This window comes from Carlito syrichta, unplaced genomic scaffold (genome assembly GCF_000164805.1).
Source record: "Carlito syrichta isolate Samal-C Ts95f unplaced genomic scaffold, Tarsius_syrichta-2.0.1 Scaffold302089, whole genome shotgun sequence".
Lineage (NCBI taxonomy): Eukaryota > Metazoa > Chordata > Mammalia > Primates > Tarsiidae > Carlito > Carlito syrichta.
Genome location: NW_007246185.1, coordinates 627,076 through 648,090, shown reverse-complemented (window position 1 = coordinate 648,090; position 21,015 = coordinate 627,076). Strand labels below are relative to the sequence as shown.

Below are 21,015 nucleotides of genomic sequence, written 5' to 3'. Positions count from 1 at the left end.
CGGGCGCGCGCGTGGACACACACACGCACACGCACCCGAAGGCAGAAGGGTCGGGGCCGCCCTGCCCGGTGCCTCGGCTCGTGCCTTTTCGTGTCCCCGAGCGCTGTGCATTATCTGCTGTGCATCTGCCAAATGGCAGATCACTTCGGGCCCGAGGCGCGGGGGTGGAAAGGTGGGCAGTGGGGTTGAACTTCCAGTGCTGTGGCCGCCGCGCCCCGTGGGGTGGTGTAGCCGAGAGCTGTGTGTGTGTGTGTGTGTGACCCCGAGGGTGGCAGCGGAGCCAGGGCGTGTGTGTGTGTGTGTGTGACCCCGAGGGTGGCGGCGGAGCCAGGGCACGTTAGGGAATGGCGTGCGGTGGCTGGGTGCATCCATTATCAGTGGGGTCAAGGGGGAAATGGTGGCAGGGTGGGCAGGCGCGCGACTGGATTCTCCAAGGAGTGGTGATGAGGAAGCCGAGTGGTTGGCTCTGCAAAGAAAGGGCCTCTGTGTCGGGGGCGGGGCGGGAGGGCAAGCCCAAATGTGCCACACGAGTGCTGTTCTCCAGCCATCAGACCGTCGGCAGGAGGGAGCTCGGAAGAGTTTCTTGGCCAGTGGTTGGTGACAGGCGTGTTTCTCGTCTGCACCATTCCTTCCGGCTAAAGATGAGGGGTAGGAGAGCGCTGTGCTGTGTGGCGGCTGACAGCGACCGGTATCTTTTGTTTAATGAGCAACCCAGATGTAGGCCTGAATCCATAATAGCTACTACTGAAAGCAGTAGTAGTCTCTAAATTGCTCTCATGGAAGCAAATAGAAACCTTTTGTTTAAGACAGCATTTGAAATCTGGGCTAGAAGGAAAACGGGAAGCCTGCAGCAAAAATGACCCTCTAATCTCGGAAAAAACCCCAGCATTCTGCTGTAACACGAAGTTAGCGAGAAAATGCCATTTCTAAAATAGGAATTCTATTGATTATTATCTCTGAGAGAACGTTCAGAATCAGGCGATTGGTGTCCATATATGATCCAGCGTGACATAACTCTGGGCTATTGTGGAAGGAAGAGCGAACAGCTTTGCGGTAACAGGCCTGAAAATTGTCTGCACTTGTGCTCTAGATATTTGTTAGTATAATAAATACGTTTCTCAAACATTTCTGTAAGAAAAGAATATGGTCCTGTCAGTTTGGGTCTGAGAAGCATGCATTTTCTTCCTTGAGCATTCCATTTGCTGGCTCAAAGAACCAATTGCCTTTGGGACTGAACTGCTTATGTACTGGATCATTTACAAGCAGGAAGAGAATATGAGGATCACACATAGTTACAAATGGTTAATTCACAGGCCATGCTTTATGTCTTCATTTTGAAACCCTATTAGATAAATGTGCACATGTTTGTAAAGAAGAGAAAGCAAAGCACTGGATGACAGAGGTGGGATTAAGGGAATGAAGCCAGGGGAGAGGAAAACTGCAGTTGGAAAATAAAGGTCTTTTTTAAAAAAATTCTCATTTTGAGCTACTTCTAGTGGCTGACAACGTACAGTTGAATGTTTTCTGAATTCTCAAGATTGAGAACAAATTAGAGGGGGCAAGAGAATATACAGAGTGTTCAAGTGCATGATTAAAGGGGAAGAGCATGTGTTTTAGAAAGACTTGTTTTAAGAACTGTATTTTTCTTCTTATTTTGCCCTGTGTATGGTCTTTGTTTTTGTTTAGCCGTGAACAGGGCGTTTTAGGTCTCTCTAGACAACCCTAATTGCCTGAAATGTGACAGCCCTGGGTTTCCCAGCAGCTATGGGTTAAAGCCCAGGGGTTTTGTTTGAAGGCCTGTTTGACTAAAGGGAAATGCTCTTATGTGGATGCTTAATTACATACTGTGTATTTGAATAACATACTGTGCTTTTAAAAATGAACTTAGAGATAATTTTTTTTAGAATAAAAAGTAAAGTAAAACAGTTTTACTGCTAAATGGTGGTAAGTGTAGAGAACTTTTTCCCCCTCATTGGATATTTGAGTAGAGTTTAATATAGCCCCAGCCTGTCCCCAAATATGGCCTATTAGAAATGTTAGAAAAATGTGACATTAATGTAGCACCTACATTTATGAGCAATATTTAAAAATGATACAGGTTTCTGCCAGAAATATGATCCCTGGACATCGTGGAAGGATTGCTACTGCTTCATGTTCTGTATGTGTGTTGCTTTTGTAATAGAACTACTGCAATACCTACGCTATTTATATAGTAGTGTATACTAAGTGTAGAGATGTATGTGTATGATTTCATGAGTCTTTGAATCTAGGAGGGTTGATTTGAATAAGGGCGGGTATCAGGAGGGGGTTTCACTTGAGTTCCTGATTTGCTAACTTTGATTAGTACTATAGGGTGAATTTTCTGGTTCCTTCCTTCATTTAAACAAAAACTACAGAGGCGAATGTATCCTTTCACATCCTTTAAAGATTTATTAATATATGTATGTTTTTGAGTTGGAGTCTCACTCTGTTGCCCAGGCTGGAGGGCAGTGGCACGCTCACGGCCACCGTAGCCTCGACCTGCTGGCCTTAGGCAATCCTTCCGCCTCAGCCTTCCAAGTAGCTGGAACTACAGGCGCACGCCGCCATCCCAGCTAATTTTTTGATTTATTGTAGAGACGAGTCTCACCAAGTTGCTCAGGCTGGTCTCAAACCCCTGGGCTCAGGCAGTCCTCTTACCTCGGCCTCCCAAAGTGCTAGGATTACAGGCTTGAGCCACCACGCCTGGCAAAGATCTATTAATTTTTTTGCCAGTGTATTTATATGGAGGAATCACCCTTATATTGAAGTAAATTTTAATATGAAATTATTTTCAAAGTGAATTTTAGTTTGAGGCATGGCATTTTAATGGAAAAGGATTTGTTTGGTAGGGATAAAAGTGTGAACCCTTGATTTTGCTCACTTACTTTTATGTATTAATAGTATGGAGAACTTAGAAAAGGAAAATGGTGATTACTTGACTAAATGAAAGTATGGCAGCAAATTTGGGCCATTTTGATTTATATATAGCAGTTATGCTAGTGTCTTCCACATTCATTCCATAGTACTTATATATTTTGATTTTAATTTTTACAAAATGAACCCTGAAGTCTACCACCATAAGAATATATTAATTTCTAGCCAGGTGCAGTGGCTCATGTCTGTAATCCCAGAACCTTGGGAGGCAGAGACAAGAGGATTGCCTGAGTCCAGGGGTTCAAGACCAGCCTGGGCAACCTGACAAGACGTCTCTACAATAAATCAACAAATTAGCCAGGCATGGTGACATGCACCTGTGGTTCCAGCAACCTGCTGGGCTAACGACCATCTGAGCCCAGCAGGTTGAGGCTGCAGTGGCTGTGAACATGCCATTCCACTCTAGCCTGGACAACAGAGTGAGACTGACTCAAAAAAAAAAAAAAAAAAAAAAATATATATGTGTGTGTGTGTGTGTGTGTGTGTGTGTGTGTGTGTATGTGTGTGTATACACATATATACATACATTTCTGAATTCTTGTCCTTTAACTTATTCTCTGAATTCATTTATATTAGTGTTTATTTTCTTTGGCACTCAAGTCTTACTCTTTGTATTCTACATAGATATATAAGACCTACATTCTTTTAACTTGGTTGATGTTTTTCATATACTTTCTAGGTGCAAAGTACATTATATTTCCTTTAATTGATTAATACTTATGAATATTCACTAAATATTTCTATTGGAGGTACATACACATCATTTAGTGCTATTTTGTCTTTCTACGTAAAACAAGTGATCCTGAATGCCTGCTCCAAGACATAGATATTCATTCTGAAATTTTTTTCAGTTTCTAGAAGATACATTTTTTCTAGTTAAACTGTTCTAATTTTACATGTCTTTGAAATCTTTACTCTTTAGATCTTAATATGAAGATTTAACAAAACCTTTTTATTTTTGGATTCTACCTATTGAAAACAGGCAATGTTTAGGCCAGTCTTAAGAGGAAGAATAATTTGCTCATAGACTTTTAGACTGAATTTTATATTTGATTGTAAATTTTCTTCTGAGTCTACTGCAAGCTTATGAGGGTAGGGATTGTGTCTGTTCTGTTCAATATTAAATCCTAGCTTCAAGCACAATATCTGACTTATAGAATTCTCTCAATAAACATTTGCTTAGTGGATGAATTTATTTATGATTCTCCTGCTAGAAATTAGGACCAGAAATAATGAATAAATTATAGAAACATGGGGTAATATAGTGTTCTTGTTTGTGGAAGACATAATCGTGAACTTCTTTTAAAAAATTATAAATCTTTCAGCCAGTTAATTATAAATGCATTCCAGGGTAGGAAATATTAATGTTAGATGTATCACATACTGAACCAGTGTATTATCGTCCTGTTCTGGGTGCATTGGGAATGATGACAGTCATACTTTACAGTATGAAAGTTTAATGAAAAGAAAAAGAAACCATCCTGTATCTTGGTTCCTTTTGATTGTGTATGGTTTAACCTTATCACTGATGCACTGATGAGGAAGAATTTTTAATATTTTGTAGAGCACAGGTGATAACCAAACAGGTGTTTGTGTTGTACCTAGGCAGTTACACAGGAAAACCACCATGATTAAATACAGAATTTCAGGAATTGCAGATAGAGCATGTTTATTATGAGGGACATATGTTTGTACTGAAAATTGTACTTGTAGTTAGAGCAAGAAGAAGGCTTGGAAGGCTGAGAATGTTCTGGTCAGTTTCGACTGTGTGGAGATTTTGTTCCTGCACATCTGGATAAAGAGCACCCTTTCCACTACCCCTCAGGAGAAAGAGTTCATTGGACTGGGCATGTTGATGGATGAAGAGTGGGTAGGTTGGTTGCCTGAATTATCCTGGTGGCCATCTACAGTGGCGACTCACTGCTCTAAGCAGCCCTAATAACAGCATCTCTCTGGAAATACCAAAATATGGTGTTTATGAGGCTGCTTTAAGGACCAGCGGTGTTTATTTTTGGCTACACTTTTAGCTTCCAAGTGTTGAATGTGTTTCTAAATGACAGGATTTATTTGGATGCATTTTCTTGAAACAGAATACTTAGAGTTTATAACTGAAGAGCAAAATGGGAACATCCCTAATAAAAATCAAAACTGTAGCTCTGACAATATGACAGAACCTTTGGAGTAAGCTCTTTGCATTGACCCATGTGTCTGTTGTAGATCTGACATATAACTGTCCATCCTGTACTTATATGTTATTTCTTCATATGGGAACTTTGACACAAATTAAAACCCTGCTGAACTGTGAAATTATTCTTCATCTATTCAAATATTTTTAAGGTAAGTTTAGAAAGAAAAACCAGAAGAATAATTTAGAAGCCATTTTGTTTGTTACAAATAAATTTGATAGGCTCTTTTTTATTAAAAAAAAAACAACAAAAGCTCTACTGCTGCTTCACTTTACAAGAGATGACTTATGTTCAGTGCTTAGAAGTGCCTATTAAATATAGTTATGATTTTTGTTACGGATGAATTTTTAAGAACCTGAAACAGCTTTTGCAGTTGTGAGGCTTCGTGCTATGCTAAACTTAGCAGAAAAAGGGAACAGATTTTTCTTCATGGTCCAGGCAAACTTATACATGAAAAGAAATTAGCAGGATTTTCCAAAGATGATGTTGATTCCAGCATTCATATTAATTTTTCTTTAAGGGGAGGTATTAGTTTGGTTGCTATTAGTGAAAATGTTGATTGGATACTGTAGAGGGAAAATAGGGAGCTCAAAGGGTACATCTTGGAAGAGAGAGAAGCCATTTTATAAGAAGGTTAGGATTGCTTTCTCCCTAAGAAGATGAAGGGATTCTGTTCCTCCAGACTTTGTATACTGGGTTGCGGGAAATACATGTATTTGTGGCAACAAATTTAAAGTTGGATTTCCTGGTTGAAGGTGTGGGGAAGCAGTAACATTTTTCAAAGGGGAGCTTTTATAATGGCTTTATGTAATGTTAAGATCTATGCAGAATTAGTCGTAGGGAAGTGTGAAATAGCAATAGAAGGTAAAATGTGTGATTGTGGGTAATTAAATTTGTGGCAGTAACTGACTACAGTAAACAGTGAACGTTTTCTCTTGTTCTGCGGAAAGGAATAACATTAAAGAGCTATTCTCAGACCCAAGCAGTATTTTGTGTGAACAGCTGTTACTAATAAAATTATAGGAAGTTGTTTGACAGTTACCTTTGATTTGTTACATTACTGATGTGTAAAAATATATCTGATTTCTCATCTGACACATAGTAAAAAGGAAAAAAGGACCTAAATGTTGATGAAATGAGTTAATAAATTCTAGGTGATCATGAATCTGGGCTTTACAAACAAAAATAAACATCCATATTGCAATGCTTGAGAGACCCCTAAACTGAATTCACTGTGTAGCCCTGTGGTTAACCTTTATACCTAGCTATAATTTCTGAAATCAACGTAGAATATTTTGGTAAAAGCCTTCATAGTTGAGTTTAAAGAATAAAATTAATATTATGTAAAAATAAAATTATGAGGTTATCATAAATCCATTTATTTAACAAACACTTGTCAGTTACTGGGAAATAAACATTTCCTTAAAAAATTATATTTTTAACCAGTCCTGCCTTAAGAAGGAAGTTGATATACAGCATGCTGATCACATGAACACATATAATCACCTACTATGTGCAAAATAATGTGCTATGTGAGACACTCCTTATTTGTTGACAGGACTGAGCACTTTTTTTTTTTGAGTTGGAGTCTCACTCTCGCCCAGGCTGGAGGGCAGTGGCATGCTCCCAGCCACCACAGCCTCGACCTGCTGGGCTCAGGTGATCCTTCTGCTTCAGCCTTCCAAGTAATTGGAACCATAGGCGTGTGCCACCACGCCCAGCTAATTTTTTGATTTACTGTAGAGACGAGGTCTCATCAAGTTGCCCAGGCTGGTCTTGAACCCACAGTCTCAGGCAATCCTCTCATCTCAGCCTCCCAAAGTGCTGGGTTTGTAGGCGTGAGCCACCACACCCGGACTAGGACTGAGTACTTTTCATAGTTCTTGTTCTGTAGCTAATACCCTTGTACGTGTCTTTCTGACTTTTATCCTTCCTGGCGTTTACTTTTCTGTTGGTTCTTCATACAAAGAAAAAGACAGAATAATCTGAAGATCATTTTAGGGTCTTTCTGGGAATTACACAACTGGAGAAAGCAGATGATTCTGAGAATTTGAACTCTTTCTTTGAAGCCTTTTTTAGCCTTTACCTGTGAGAAACTGCTTCTGACTACCTGCCCTATGTTTCTCACTAGATTAGAAGCTCCATGAAGGCAAAGATCCTGACTCTTGCTTCTTTGATCTCAACATTGCACAATGCCTAGCTCAGTTCCCAATGATTCTGTTATCACAACTAGGGATGTTGGTAAGAGGATGGGGTAGAAGGGTGGGAACTGGATTTCTAAAGGAAAGTAGAGTAACGGGAGGAAGTGAATTTAAGTTTATTGCTTTCTCCTACTGGGCGTTAACCGTATTTTCTCCCTTTTCTGCTTCTCTGCTTTTTCTTGGGCCACATGGGGCACCGTGAAAGGCATTCTGTTTTAAAGACGGGAATGGTTTTTGCTTCTCTCATGTGTTCTCTCGGGACAGCATTTCAGTTGAACATCCTCATATTGTTTCAGGTTAAAAGCCAATCGCAGTTGATCCAGCTGTTCCAATGGAAATTTGTTATACACACAAGTCCTTTGAAAATTCATGCACCTTTTATTACAGGATTAATCTTGGCTTGTGAGCCATTTGACTGCCTTTGAAACAAAGTAGTTGTTTCAGGGAAGTGTGTAATGGATTGTGGTGTGGTTGGAAACTAAAATGTTCCTAATGCTATTATATTCCTGAAACCTCACAGAAGGGAACAATAATTGTTGATCCACAAATTGAAGAAAAAGAGATAGAGCCAGCTTCTTGTCTCTGTTGCGGGAAGTGAATAGTGCTGTTTAGAAACATAGTCATGTATATTTCTGGGAGGTGGCCTTGTGTTTTTTTCCTTAGAAGAACTGAAATCATGAATTAATTGCCTTTTTCAATAATTTGACTTTTTTCCTTTTTTTTTTTGATCAGTGGCACTTGCTAACAAAAGCTAATTTCTTTTGTTTGTTTTTATATGTTAAACATTTTTTTCATCCATTTTAATTGTTTCTTTTCTATATTTCCTTTTGCTGTAGGGGCAACGTGGGGATTGGTAGCATTTCCTACCACCGTTTGTTTTCTGGTTAACACATCTGTGTATTGTTTCTAAAAAGGAGTGCTTTTGTGATTCTCTCACCCATTTCTCAGTCTACCAACCTGTCCCTCAAATCTGTCCGTGTGAATACCACCTGCCCATTTACTCTCTACATCTTCCTTAAACTATTGCTAAGTGGGGCTCCTCACATTCTCTGGCTTGCGTGTTTCCTTACGATTTAGAGAACTTCCAAGTTGGTGCTTCTGTCAGACATCATGTGGCTGTGAGCTGGTGAGAGGGGAAGTTGGGCGCTTTAAGACATTAAAAGGTCTGGGCTTAGAGGCTCACACCTGTAATCCCAGCACTTTGGGAGGCAGAGGTGAGACGATTGCCTGAGTCCAGTGTTTCGAGACCAGCCTAGGCAGCTTGGTGAGACCTCGTCTCTACAATAAATCAGAAATTAGCTGGGCATGGTGGTGCATACCTGTAGCTCCAGCTACTTGAAAGGCTGAGGCGGAAGGATCACCCAAGCCCAGCAGGTCGAGGCTGCGGTGGCCATAAGCGTGCCACTGCGCTCCAGCCTGGGTGACAGAGTGAGACTCCAACTCAAAAAGAAAAGACATTAAAAGGATGGGATTTGTGAATGTGCGTTTTACGAGATGATTAACTTTCTTTTGCAACTGTTTACTCTGGTTTGTAAAGCAAAATGCGTTGTTACTGAACAAAATGTAAAATTCTTCTCTCTTATCCCAGAGGGCAGGGACTTGAGTTTGGTTCATGATTACCAGCAGAGAGTTAGTGAGCCAGTGCTGGATAATCTATCGCGGGCCACTGGGTTTCAACATAGGATACAGTACGTGTGCTGGGGGTAGAAGGTGCTGCAGGCATGTGTTGAGTAACAGCACGTCTTCCACATTTAATGATTCAACCGTCCTCGACTTAGTGACTTGAGAACCTTAACAACATTTCTTTCTAATTGTGTTTCCTTAGAGATAGTGAAGGAGGACGACAGTGGTCTTTGCTTTGTTATACCCAATCAGCTGGACTAGGTTTTTTGGGTGGGTTTGTTTGTCTCTTTTTTTTTGAGTTGTCGCCCAGGCTGGAGTGCAGTGGCATGCTCACGGCCACGCAACCTTGGCCTGCTGAACTCCTGCGATCCTGCCACCTCGGCCTTCCAACTTGCTGGAACTGCAGGTGTGCGCCACCATGCCCGGCTGAGTTTTTGATTTATTGTACAGATGAGGTCTCACCAAGTTGCCCAGACGGGTCTCGAACCCTGGGGCTCAGGCAGTCCTCTCGCCTTGGTCTTCCAAAGGGTTGGGATTGCAGGCTGAGCCACTGTGCTCGGCTTGTCTGTCTTGTAAGGGTAAAGATGCAGTGATGTTTTCTTACCATGTGAATTGATATTTTAGGACCTACGCTTTGCAGAGCTCCTTCATTCTAGTATATGTCTTTCTGCAGATGGCAAGTGCAATTTTCCTCTTGTCCTAGAGAGATGACCCATTTCCTGTGACTTGTTCTAATAATACAAGATGACTTTAATTCTTGTTCATAGTTTGCCCTTAAAAGAATGCCAGAATACTTAAGTGTTTAACTCTTGTTTCCCTCTAACTCTTGAGATATGTTTTTGAGAATTGATAAATCATATAGTGATTTAAACAGAATGGCAGAGTAGCTTGATGAAAGTTTAGGTTTGGCTAAGTGCTTGGATTAGACACTCCTTATGGCTGTGTTATTTTGTATTAGTTACGTGTATCTTTTCTAAAACCTGTGACTGGAAGGCGGTCAAGTATTTCTGCCCTGCCTACTGAATCTTCTTGCCCATAGACTAACCTGAGAGTGTTTTGTTCCTTTGTTCACTTGCTTTTTTCCATAGACACCTATCGAATGAGGAGATCTCTAAGGACCACCGGACATCTATGAAACTTTTTTCTGCTTCTTCTGGAGCTTTGGCATCTCAGCCATTGTCCGCCAGAATTCGCCCCCGGACAAGGGATCTGAGGTCTCTGCCTTCGCTGGTGATGAGCTCGACAAGGAAGCATAGGATCTGGTGGGCTCCTCCTCACGGGCCTGGCTCTTTATGCTTTGCCTCTTTTCTCTTCTGTAGTAACTGGAGTTCCCTGCAGGGGAGAGCCCACTAAAGAGGGTCTGTGAATGAGGCCTTAGCGAGACTGCTCAGAGCTCCTCTCATGCCGCCTGGCATGCTGCTGATAGTTGTGCTGTCTTCACAGGGAGTGGTATCAAAAACCTCCTGTCATATCAGCATGGTCTCTTGCTTCCTGCAGGAAGGGCGATATCCTGGGAGGCACAGAGGCAGAGCCTGAGAAGCACAGTGTTTAAGGTTGCTCTGTTCAGGCCCGGGTCTTTTTTTTCCACACCCTTAGGCAGCTTCCTTTGACTCACTACTTTGTTTGTTTTTTCTTCATTGGGCTTTAAGCATTGCTTTTCTTTGTATATGTGCTGCTGAAGCAAGTACAGCATTGCTTTTCATTTGCCTACAAACAATCTCTGCTGCCCAAGGCCATCACTGCCATTTTTAGTGACAGCTGGTTGGCCAGGGAGCCTGGGCACCGGGAATGCTTCCTGCACCTCAGTGGGATGCAGTTGGGAGGCTGCTTTGTACTTGGAGCTGGTAGATCCCTTTCAAGGAAAGGGTAGGGCTTTCAAGGAAAGGTTTAGAATGAAGCATTGGGGAGATCATTTGTGTTCATTTCTTCTTCCAACACTCTGCCCTTCTTTTCTTGAGGCTTTTGCTGAGACCAGAAAAACAGGTAATGGTGGAAACATTCATAGCATGGATGTAAAGAGGTAAATGATTTTTATACTTTTTTGTTTAAAAAAATATATATAATACTGTGGCCTCTGAGCCATCCTCAGTTGACGTGACCATGGTCAGAGAAACTTGAGAAAGTGTGTCCCTTTTCTGCACTCTGGAGAAAGGGCTCTGTGGCCAAAGAAGGAGCGGCTGGGCTCTCACCCACGGTCTAGAGACACTGTAACAAAAACTTAGCTCCACAGGCTTGGTGCCAAGCAGGTAATTGGCATTCCTGCACCCCTACTTACTTCCTGGCTTGTGGCTTTCTCCTTGTTATCTTTCAGTGTCAGCCTTCCTTACCTTGGTCTCAGATTTGAAGTAAGAGTTTGGTGGGGGGGGGGGGGGGAGAACAGTCGCAGGGCAAGGGAGACTCCCCATGAGGGGAGTCTCATGGGGCTTACTAGGGCACAGGATGTTGTTGCCAGTAGGGTTGGTGCAGTTGTATCTTCCCTAGGCTCTGGAGGGAAGGAGAGGAGAGCAAAGGAAAGGTGGCCTGTGCCAGGGGAGGGTATCCTCACTTATGAAGAGCCAGGCCAATGCTACTTTGGCCAGCTCCACTACCCTACCTCATTTCCTCATCCTCATTGTTATGTCCACTGTGTCCTTCCTCTCCTAGATGGTGGGTTGGGAGATGAGCAAGTGTAGAAGCCTGTGTTAGAAGGGAGGAGTTTGTGTTTAATTCACTGTCCCTGTCCTTTTGTTTGTTCCCAGAGGTGGTTAAGTAGACTAATAAGTACAGAGCTTAGGTCAAGCAGTATCTTGAGAGAAACCATTGATACATTAAAAAGAAAATTTGCAACCTGGCTTCTCCATTTTTTCCCCCCCTGTTAGCTGTTTCAGGTGATAGAAATGCATCTGTGTTGAGAACTCTGCTATTCTGGTGATAGGTTATGGGAGTGTCTCTGAGGCATCCTTGTCCAGTAAAGCTGTTTTTGCTTGGCTTGCATCTCCTATAATAAAGTGCCTTTCAGTTGCCCCAGGCAGTACGTAGATAAGCATTATGAGATACTCTTACCAGGTAGATGCATACACTGGTGTGTATACATGTAATGTAGAAATAACTTCACAGTTTTTAGCTGAGAGAATACACCTATCGATGGATGTGTTCTCTTGTGTGCTGTTCACATTCTGGACCATCACATCCAAGCCGAGGAGTCGACTTTTTCCTGAGACTTTTTAAAGGTCTCAACAGTCTGTTTCTAATTTGATCAGCCTTCAAAATGAAGCTGCATTTGTCCATGAGAATAGCAACTTGAGAGGATTCCTTGACTCAGAATGTGGGCAAATATATTTCAGATAATTTGAATAATTTTGAATAATTTGAGAGAACTAGGGAATGCTAAAATAAAAAATACTTGAAATTAACCTCTTTTTTATTATCAGTCACTTCCTAATCACCCAAGAAGTAATGAGTTGCCATATACTGTCCCCTCTTGGAGTTAAGCTCACTCTGCCATGGAGTCTGGAGGTAGAAGGACTTTGCTGTGTTCAAGGACAAGTGAATGGGTGTCCTGGACGTTGTAATTTTGCCTATTTTGCCTTGAGTCACCTTGTAACGTTATCCAGAGCATTTAGAAATGATTTAAGGCCAGGTGCAATGGCTCAAGCCCGTAATCCCAGCAGTTTGGGAGGCTGAAGTGGGAGGATTACCTGAGCTCAGGGGTTCGAGGCCAGCCTGGGCAACTTGGTAAGTCCTCAGCTCTACAATAAAGCAAAAAATAAGCCTGGCATGGTAGCGCATGCCTTTAGTTCTAGCTACTTGGAGGGCTGAAGTGGAAGGATTGTCTGAGCTCAGCAGGTTGAGGCTACGGTGGCCATGAGCGTGCCACTGCAATCCAGTCTGGGTAACAAAATGAGACTCCCAAAAAAAAAAAAAAAGATTTAAAAATTTTGGGTACATACCAACCTGTTGTAGTGATGTTTCACATCTTCTGTGACAGAAGATACCTGTATGTTGCTTTATCAGTTTCTGAGAAACAATTTTTATTTCCTTATCCAATAATTCTTGGCAAAGAGTTGCATTTTAAAGGAGGAAATTATAGGACTTCAGTAATATTTCTTTAGGGAAATCTTGACTCCAAGTCTGTCCTGTGAAAAACACTTTTTATGTAGTGTTTTCTACTAAAGACCATGCTTATGGGAACAGAGATTCTTCCCTAGGATTTTTCTAAATCCCTAGAGTTTATCTGTGAATTGCTTCTCAAATTACAATGTATCTATCTCAGAGTTAATTAATGCGTTGTGCATTCCTGGTCCAGAATCATGGGATCTTCTATTAAAAACATACTTCCTTTCTATTATACAGGATAGTGTATTTTTATACAGTATGCTTTGGCCTGAATTTATGTTGTATTTTCTTTTTGGAATGAAATAAAGAAGAGTACTTGGTATTATCCTCTGGTGGTATGGTTGTTTCTAAAATAGTAAAAAAAAAAAAGTTTGATAACGAGAAAAACTATTGTATTTACTGGACAGTCTAAGTTTGAGTTAAGAAGAAATGTTTCTTTTCTTCTACTTAAGAATTTCCTTACATTCTTAAGAAATACATTATGTTGTTTTCATGTTGGCCTTTGAAAGAATGATAGCCCATTCTGTTATTTAATTACATTATTTGTTATGTCCTATTTTTCAGTGATTTTGAAATTTTACAAATAATGCAATAGTTTTTTGTACAGTTTGAAAAAAGTTTCAAAATGTACTCATAAATGTATCAAAAATAAACCCATGTAAAGTAAGAACCATGATCTTTTCTTTTATATCCCTTTTTAGTCTGCTTTACATTTCTGTTTCTTGCTTTGATGTAATCATATTGTACAATTTAACATTATGTTGTAAGCATTTTCTATGTAGCTGTATAGACTTCGTGTTAATACCTGAAAGGGCTGCATAATATTCTGTTCAGAGGATGTATATTTGTTTTCTTTGTTTGTATATTGGGTTGAAAAAATTGGGTTTTTCCCAGTGTTTTCATTTCAGAAATAATGCTGTGATGAAGTTCTTGGTGTAGGTAACTTTTTAAAACATGCACACTCAAAATTCTTTAGAACAAATTTATAGAAATGTTATTTCTAGGTCAGAGGATATGAGATTTTATAACTCTTGATTATACAAACTCAAAACACATTCTGAAATGATTTATACAGTTTGCAGCATCATGAACAATATTATAAGGGTATCAAGAAGTTAGTAGGCAAAAAATGGCACATAATTCTACAATTTGCATTTATTTGATCACTCGTGAGAATGATCATTTTCCCATATGTTTGTTTGCAGTTAAATTTCTTATTTTGTGAATTTTGTGAATTGTCTCATCATTTTCTTTGCCTGTTTATGAGATTTAAACATACAAATGAAATGAGCTTTTTGTCATATTTACTGCAAAAAACGTAACCCCAGTCTGTTGTTTTCTTTTTCTTTGTTTTGTGTGATTTAATACAGAAGTTTTTAATTATTATCAAGCCAAATCTGTTGATCTTTTTGCTCTTCTGTTCTAAAATAAAAATCTTGATTTGCTTTAGCTACTGCATGTAAGCTAGATTTACTGCTATTGTTATAGACAAAACTAGATTGAAAGTGGTGTGTTCCACAAAACTGTTGTATGACTTTTTCTTTCAAAACGAAAATGAATTCACACTCTCACAGATTATATGTACATAAGCTGCTCTTGTGTAATTGGATTTTTTCATTCAGTAATATGTAATGGATATCTTGCTATGTTCATATAAATCTTTTACTTTGTATTTATGGCTTTTTAGTGTTTCAGTATATTTTGATCATGCATTGGTGTGATATAGCAAGTCTGCACCTGCTCTTGAAAGGCAGCGTTGCACGTCTCAACTGTACATTCAATGACTTCACTTTGATAGCGTGAAATCAGCAATGGTGGGAATATTTACATCACAGAAATGGGCCTATACAACACATCAGGGCTTATACTCCCAACCCTGAAGAACTAATTCTTAAATGTTTACCAGCACACTGCTATTTATGTATCACTATTTAGTGAAAATTTACTTTGATTCCATTAATAAAATGTTATAAGCAGTGCTACAGTGAAAACTGTGGGGATATATCTTTGCACATTGTGTGATTGTTCCTTTCGGGTAAATTCCTCACAGTTGGATTATCAACCAAATGACAGACTTAACTGTATTTTAAATTTTTTTGAGTCAGAGTCTCACTCTGTTGTCCAGGCTGGAGTGCAGTGGCATGTTCATGGCCACCATAGCCTCGACTCAGGCCATCCTTCCACCTCAGCCTTTCAAGTAGTTGGAGCCACACGCGTGCACCACAACGTCCAGGTAATTTTTTTGATTTATGATAGACATGAGGTCTCGCCAAATTGCCCAGGCTGGTCTCGACCCCCTGGCTCAGGCAGTTCTCTCGCTACCACCCCTCAAAGTGCTGGGATTACAGACATGTGAACCACCACATCCGGCCATTTAAAATTTGATGCATATTACCACACCTTCCTTTTGGAAGGTTTATGTTGGTTTACTTTCCCATTTCTAGTTTATGTTTTGGCCTCCAACATGGTATGGCATGGTGTAGCATGGCATAACAGTTCCAGCCCTCATTGGATTATGTCAGTCTGAAGGACATAAAAAGTCTTCATTGGTTGTATATATTTGCATTTTATTTAATAAATTTGTTACACAGTTTTTATTATTTATGTGAGTAAGTGTACTCAAACCTTGGTGGTGTAGCCTACTACATACCTAGGCTATATGGTGCGGCCTATTGCTCCTAGGCTACAAACCTGCACAGCAAGTTATTGTACTGAAAGTACTGCAGGCAGTTGTAACACAGTAGTAAGTATCTGTGTATCTAAACATAAGAAAGGTACAGTAAAAACATGGTTTAAGATAGAAAATGGTACACTTTTATTGAATACTAACTACAAATAGAGCATGCAGGACTTGAACTTGCTCTGGGTGAGTGAATGGTGAATGAACATGAAGGCCCAGGCCAGTGCTGTACACTTTTTACAAAGGGCAACTCCGTAGGTTTGTTTATACCAGTGTCACCTCAAACATGTGAGTAATATGTTGCATTATGATGGCTGTCATCACTAGGTGATCGGAATTTTTCACCTCCATTATAACTTTATGGTGGGATTGTTGTCATTTATGTGGTCTGTTTTTAACCGAAACATCATTATGTGGTGCATGACTGTATTCTTTTATGAGGTATATAAAAAATGTCCATGAGAATTTAAATGTCATCATTATAGCATTACTTTTTATGTAAGTTAATGCTGTTAACTCTTGATTGCAACTGTGTTGGGTATTAATATTCTTTTACTTTCATTTGCTTGATGTATTTCTCTCATTTATTTTCAGCTATTCTTATTTTTGTTTTTGCTGTTCTCAGAGTTTTTCTTTTTTAACCTCTGCCTGAGTGAGAGTCTTTTCCTGAAATAATTGAGTTTATTCTTCTTTAACTTATTGATATATAATTGAAATCCAGGGGATATACAAACTTTAAAAGCGTTAGATAGTAAGTATTTTTGACTTTTTGGCTATATGGTCTAAGTTGCAACACTCAACTCTGCCATAAACTTTTTTTTAAATGAATGGGTGTGGCTCTCTCCAAATAAAATGTTATTTACAATAACAAACAGCAAGCTGGGTTTGGCACTCTGGAAGTAATTTTGCCAACCTCGGATTACTCCGTTTTCTGTTTTCCTTGGCATTTTATTTGCATGTTATGAACTTTTGTGTTCCTGTCTGCCACAGATAAATTAACAATACCAGGTTTAAAGTGGTTCTCTAAATCTTAGTGGCTATTAATAACATCCACACATTTTGATTTTATACATTTATTTGTATGACAATGTTCTTTGAGATAACATTGAATGTATCAAAGGACAAAACTCTTTTTTTTTTGAGTTGGAGTCTCACTCTGTCACCCAGACAGGAGTGCAGTGGCCGCTCCCGGCCACCGCAGCCTCGACCCGCTGGGCCCCGGCGATCCTTCCGCCTCAGCCTTCCAAGTAGCTGGAACCACAGGCGTGCGCAACCATGCCCGGCTAATTTTTGATTTATTGTAGAGCTGAGGTCTCACCAAGTTTCCCAGGCGGGTCTCGAACCCACGATCCACTCACCTCAGCCTCCCAAAGGCACGGAATTACAGGCTGAGTCACCGAGCCCGGCTGACAAAACTCTTACAAGAAAAACACAAAATTGTCACTGGCTAAGGGCATCTTTCTGGAGTCTATCTAGGACTTATTGATGGTCACTGATAGGCTAAACATAGAGAAAACTGAGGTCATCTTAGTTTGAATATATAAAAGATATTTGTGTCAGATGAAATGAGAGGAGTGCATGGTATTCAAGTTCACTTTCATGTTCATCGCTTTCATCCACATTTTCTCTCTTCTGTTCTTTTCCTTATTACAGCTGCCTGACTATTCAACTTTCCGCTTATGCTCCTTTCTTCAATGTCTTCTGTCCATCTTTGCTGACACCAAGTTAACATTTGATCTTGCAGCCTATTGGATCTTTAACAGTATGAAAATGATTCTGTGCTTTCTCAGATTTTATATGTAGAATCCTTTTGTTTTCACATTTTCTGAAACGCTTAATTCTTTGATTTCATATTGAATACCTGGAATGATCACAGGGAATCATTTTAATTAAGCTTAAAGAACCTCATCTAAGTATTTTGTTATGTATTGCTTATTGAATACACAGTTTTCCCCAGAAATTCAATGTATATTTTCATTATATTTGTGTGGGTGTCTGCAATTGAAGCACATTTGTAGCATTCTTTGTTTAAGTAAATGCTTATTGCCAGATATTACTTCTTTCGATTTCTTTAGTTATACGCTTTTATTTATCTTTATTCACCAATGAGTTGGCTGGATTATATCTTCACGTAGATTTTTTATGAAGGGTCCATGGATGATATATTTCCTGAATTCTTGTGTATTTGAAAATGCCTTAGCCGGGCTCGGTGGCTCAACCTGTAATCCCGCGCCTTTGGGAGGCTGAAGTGAGTGGATTGCCTGAGCCCGCGGGTTTGAGACCCGCCTGGGCAGCGAGACCTCATCTCTACAATAAATCAAAAAATCAGCCAGGCGTGGTAGCGCGTGCCTATAATTCCAGCTACTTGGAAGGCTGAGGCGGAAGGATTGCTGGAGCCCAGCAGGCGAGGCTGCAGTGGCCGGGAGTGGCCACCGTACTCTAGTCTGGGCGACCAAGTGAGACTCCCAACTCAAAAAAAAAAAGAAAATGCCTTTTCTGTGGCATTCATATATTACCAACAACTTGCATTTGTGTAGAATTCTTGGATTACACCTTTTTTCTACCCATATTGCTTGCCATATGGTAAATATTGTGCCATTGTTTCCTGACAGATAAAATTTGATAAGAAGTCTGCAATCTGAATATTTTTTTCTTTGTGATTTGCTTTTTTAAATTTGGTTGTTTTTTTTTTCTTTGTTTCTCTAACATGGAAGCTTAACTTTACCAGGTTGTGCTTCAGTGTTTCATATTATTTATCCTGAAACACTCTGAACCCATTTCATATGTATACTTATTCTTTCATTTAAGGGTCTTCCCCAATTTATCACTGAATATTTTTATGTTCCCTTTAATTGCTTCATCTCTCTATTCTTTTCTTGGTGTGATTTGCCAGATCTTTTGGCTGCAACACTGATTTGGCATATAAATGTCAAGTGCCAGTAAATAGATGTTGAATGAAGTACCTGCTATATCTTCTTGATGCTTTCATTTTTAAAGTTATGCAACATCATTGTTTTTCTTCCTTATTTCCTTTCTTAACTCTGACAGTTTTTGTTTTACCTTATTCTATTTTTTAATCTCTTGTTTCAACCATCCACATTTTCTTAAATTCTCTTGATAGAGCACAAAGCTTTGTAGTCTTTTTTTTTTTTCTTTTGTTTCCTAGAGTAGATCTTCCAAATTATTCTCTTTATTTTCCTTTTGCATGTTCTGTACCTTGTATTCATTTTTGCTTAAGAATGTTCCAAATTTTGTCTGGCCCTAGTATTTGTCCAAAAATAGGGTAGGTGGAATCTCATTGACTTCCTTCCCTATTTGTCTTGGGTCTGTTTGTATTTTTTCCTTAACAGTTGAGCTGGAGGGCTAGAAGATGATGGTATGTATTCTATTTTTAGCTGCTTAGCTGTCTAGAGCAGTAGAAAGGGCTCTCAGGCAGTGGCCACTTCAGTCTATGAACTTTACTTCATCTCACGGCTAGTTTCATTTGTTCCTGTTTTTTGAGTGTGTCTGCCACTTTGACGAGAAGCCATTCAGAATGGAGTTTTACTGTTTTGGGACTTTTCTTGTTCTGTGCATCTTTCTCTGCATTCCTAAACCACTTTGCGAAGTAGGCTTGCCTTCAGCCCTCAGCTTTTCCTGTAAATAAGTCAGGTCAGAGGGAGAAAGTGAGATCTGTTGGCTGTGTAATTTTTCTGTAACCACTTTATGACTAGACTAGGTAGGAATGTGAATTCTAGTGAGACATTACTTGTTCCTCCAAGTTGAGGAAGACCAGGGAGTCTTTGAGAACCTTTCCCACTTGATTCCCTCAACAATGTACTATTTTTATAAGCAGGAAAGCTGAGTGTAGACTCTCAGGAGGTTCTCTCTGTTTGGTCCATTTTTATTACTTCTGGTTGACAGAGACTTTGCTATTAGTAACGTTAACATAGGTGAGGTTTTTCTCTCTACTTTTTTCTTTTTGTTCATCTTGAGGGGTAAAAAGGAAGTTGCTTTCAGAGCACTACCATCTTTCCAGGAAGTCTGTTTTATGAGTCTTGATGACTATAATTAACACACGTGAAGTCTTTCATAGAGAGTTACGATTATAGAATCTCAGTTAAAAATGTGCTTTACAGTCCAAGCTTGTACCCCATACTTCAGTGGCCTCTATAGCATCCCCAGTTTGTCATCTGTTCTCCTCTACATTCTGTGATGAGAACATCCTCCAATGAATTTTGTCTTTAGTTTGTTTAATTTTGTCTATGTCTGTTAGAAAACTTTCATGGAATCTGCCCTGTAACTAGCTTCAAGCCTCCATCCCTGGGGCATACTGGGAGACTGGAACTCACTGGCACACATCTACTTCTTCTGATAATTGAAGTTGGCTTCATGACACTCCTGGGGTGACTTTCTTCAACCTTCATGAGCTCTTGCCATCATTTCTCATAAAGCAGGAATAAATCTTGTTTCTTAATGTCCAGTTGTTCTCCTCTTTACAAAAAAAGAAAAGAGAAGAGCCGTAGTGAAACCCAGAACTTGAGATGTGCTTTGATAAAGTCAGTGTAGATATTTTTGCCTCTTCTCCCCAACCAAAATACGTGTAAACTCTAGAAATCATTGATTTTTGTTTAAATAAATCATCCCAAGAAGTATAGTACTTGTGAGTGCAGAGGGCTCTCGATGACTTTCTCCACCAGTACTCTGATTGTTGTTCGTGTTTATTTCATTTTTCTTGTTACAGCACTGTATTGTTCTGTTTTTGGTCTGTTATCTGTGATCTGCACACAGTCCTGCATTTTTTCATTTCCCTTTATCATGTATCTGCTTGGATTTTTTTTTTTCAATTCTGAGAGTAGTTATTCCTATTGAATTTCATCCTCATTCTGTGGGAACATCCTTTCGAGGTCAAGTTCATTTAAACTTTGTTCTCAGTTTCTAGCATTTGTAATTCTACCCAGTTCATTCTCGAAGGGAAGTAGATGAACAGTAAGATTCATAAATAATCATATTAGGACAAAAATATTTTTGTTAGTACTTTCAGTAAAGTTGTGGAAGTTATTAGGTTTCAGGACAGATTTCTACAATCTGTCATTCAGTATGAATCCCAGTTGATTCCAAATATTTGCTTATTACTTTGTTGTTTCCTTACCTAACAGGCATAAAGCAGCAATGCATTACCTGAATTTGGCCTCAATACTTAAACGCTGGTATAAAAAGGGATAGAGAAATCCAGAGGGAGAAATCAGACTGGCCTGGAAGAGTGGACCTCTCACATGCCACAGCCTGAGTGGTG

At 39.7% G+C, this 21,015-nt stretch overlaps 1 protein-coding gene across 1 annotated transcript in view; it reads left to right on the top strand.

The window, feature by feature from the left end:
- Window positions 1-20: 20 nt before the first annotated feature.
- LOC103258399 (guanine nucleotide-binding protein G(q) subunit alpha) overlaps window positions 21-21,015 on the top strand; it is a 300,449-nt gene continuing 279,454 nt past the window's right edge. Inside the window, exon 1 of the mRNA XM_008056072.2 lies at window positions 21-172. Within this exon, the coding sequence (XP_008054263.2) occupies window positions 133-172 (40 nt within the window). The 5' untranslated portion in view covers window positions 21-132. The remainder of the gene's footprint in view (window positions 173-21,015) is intronic.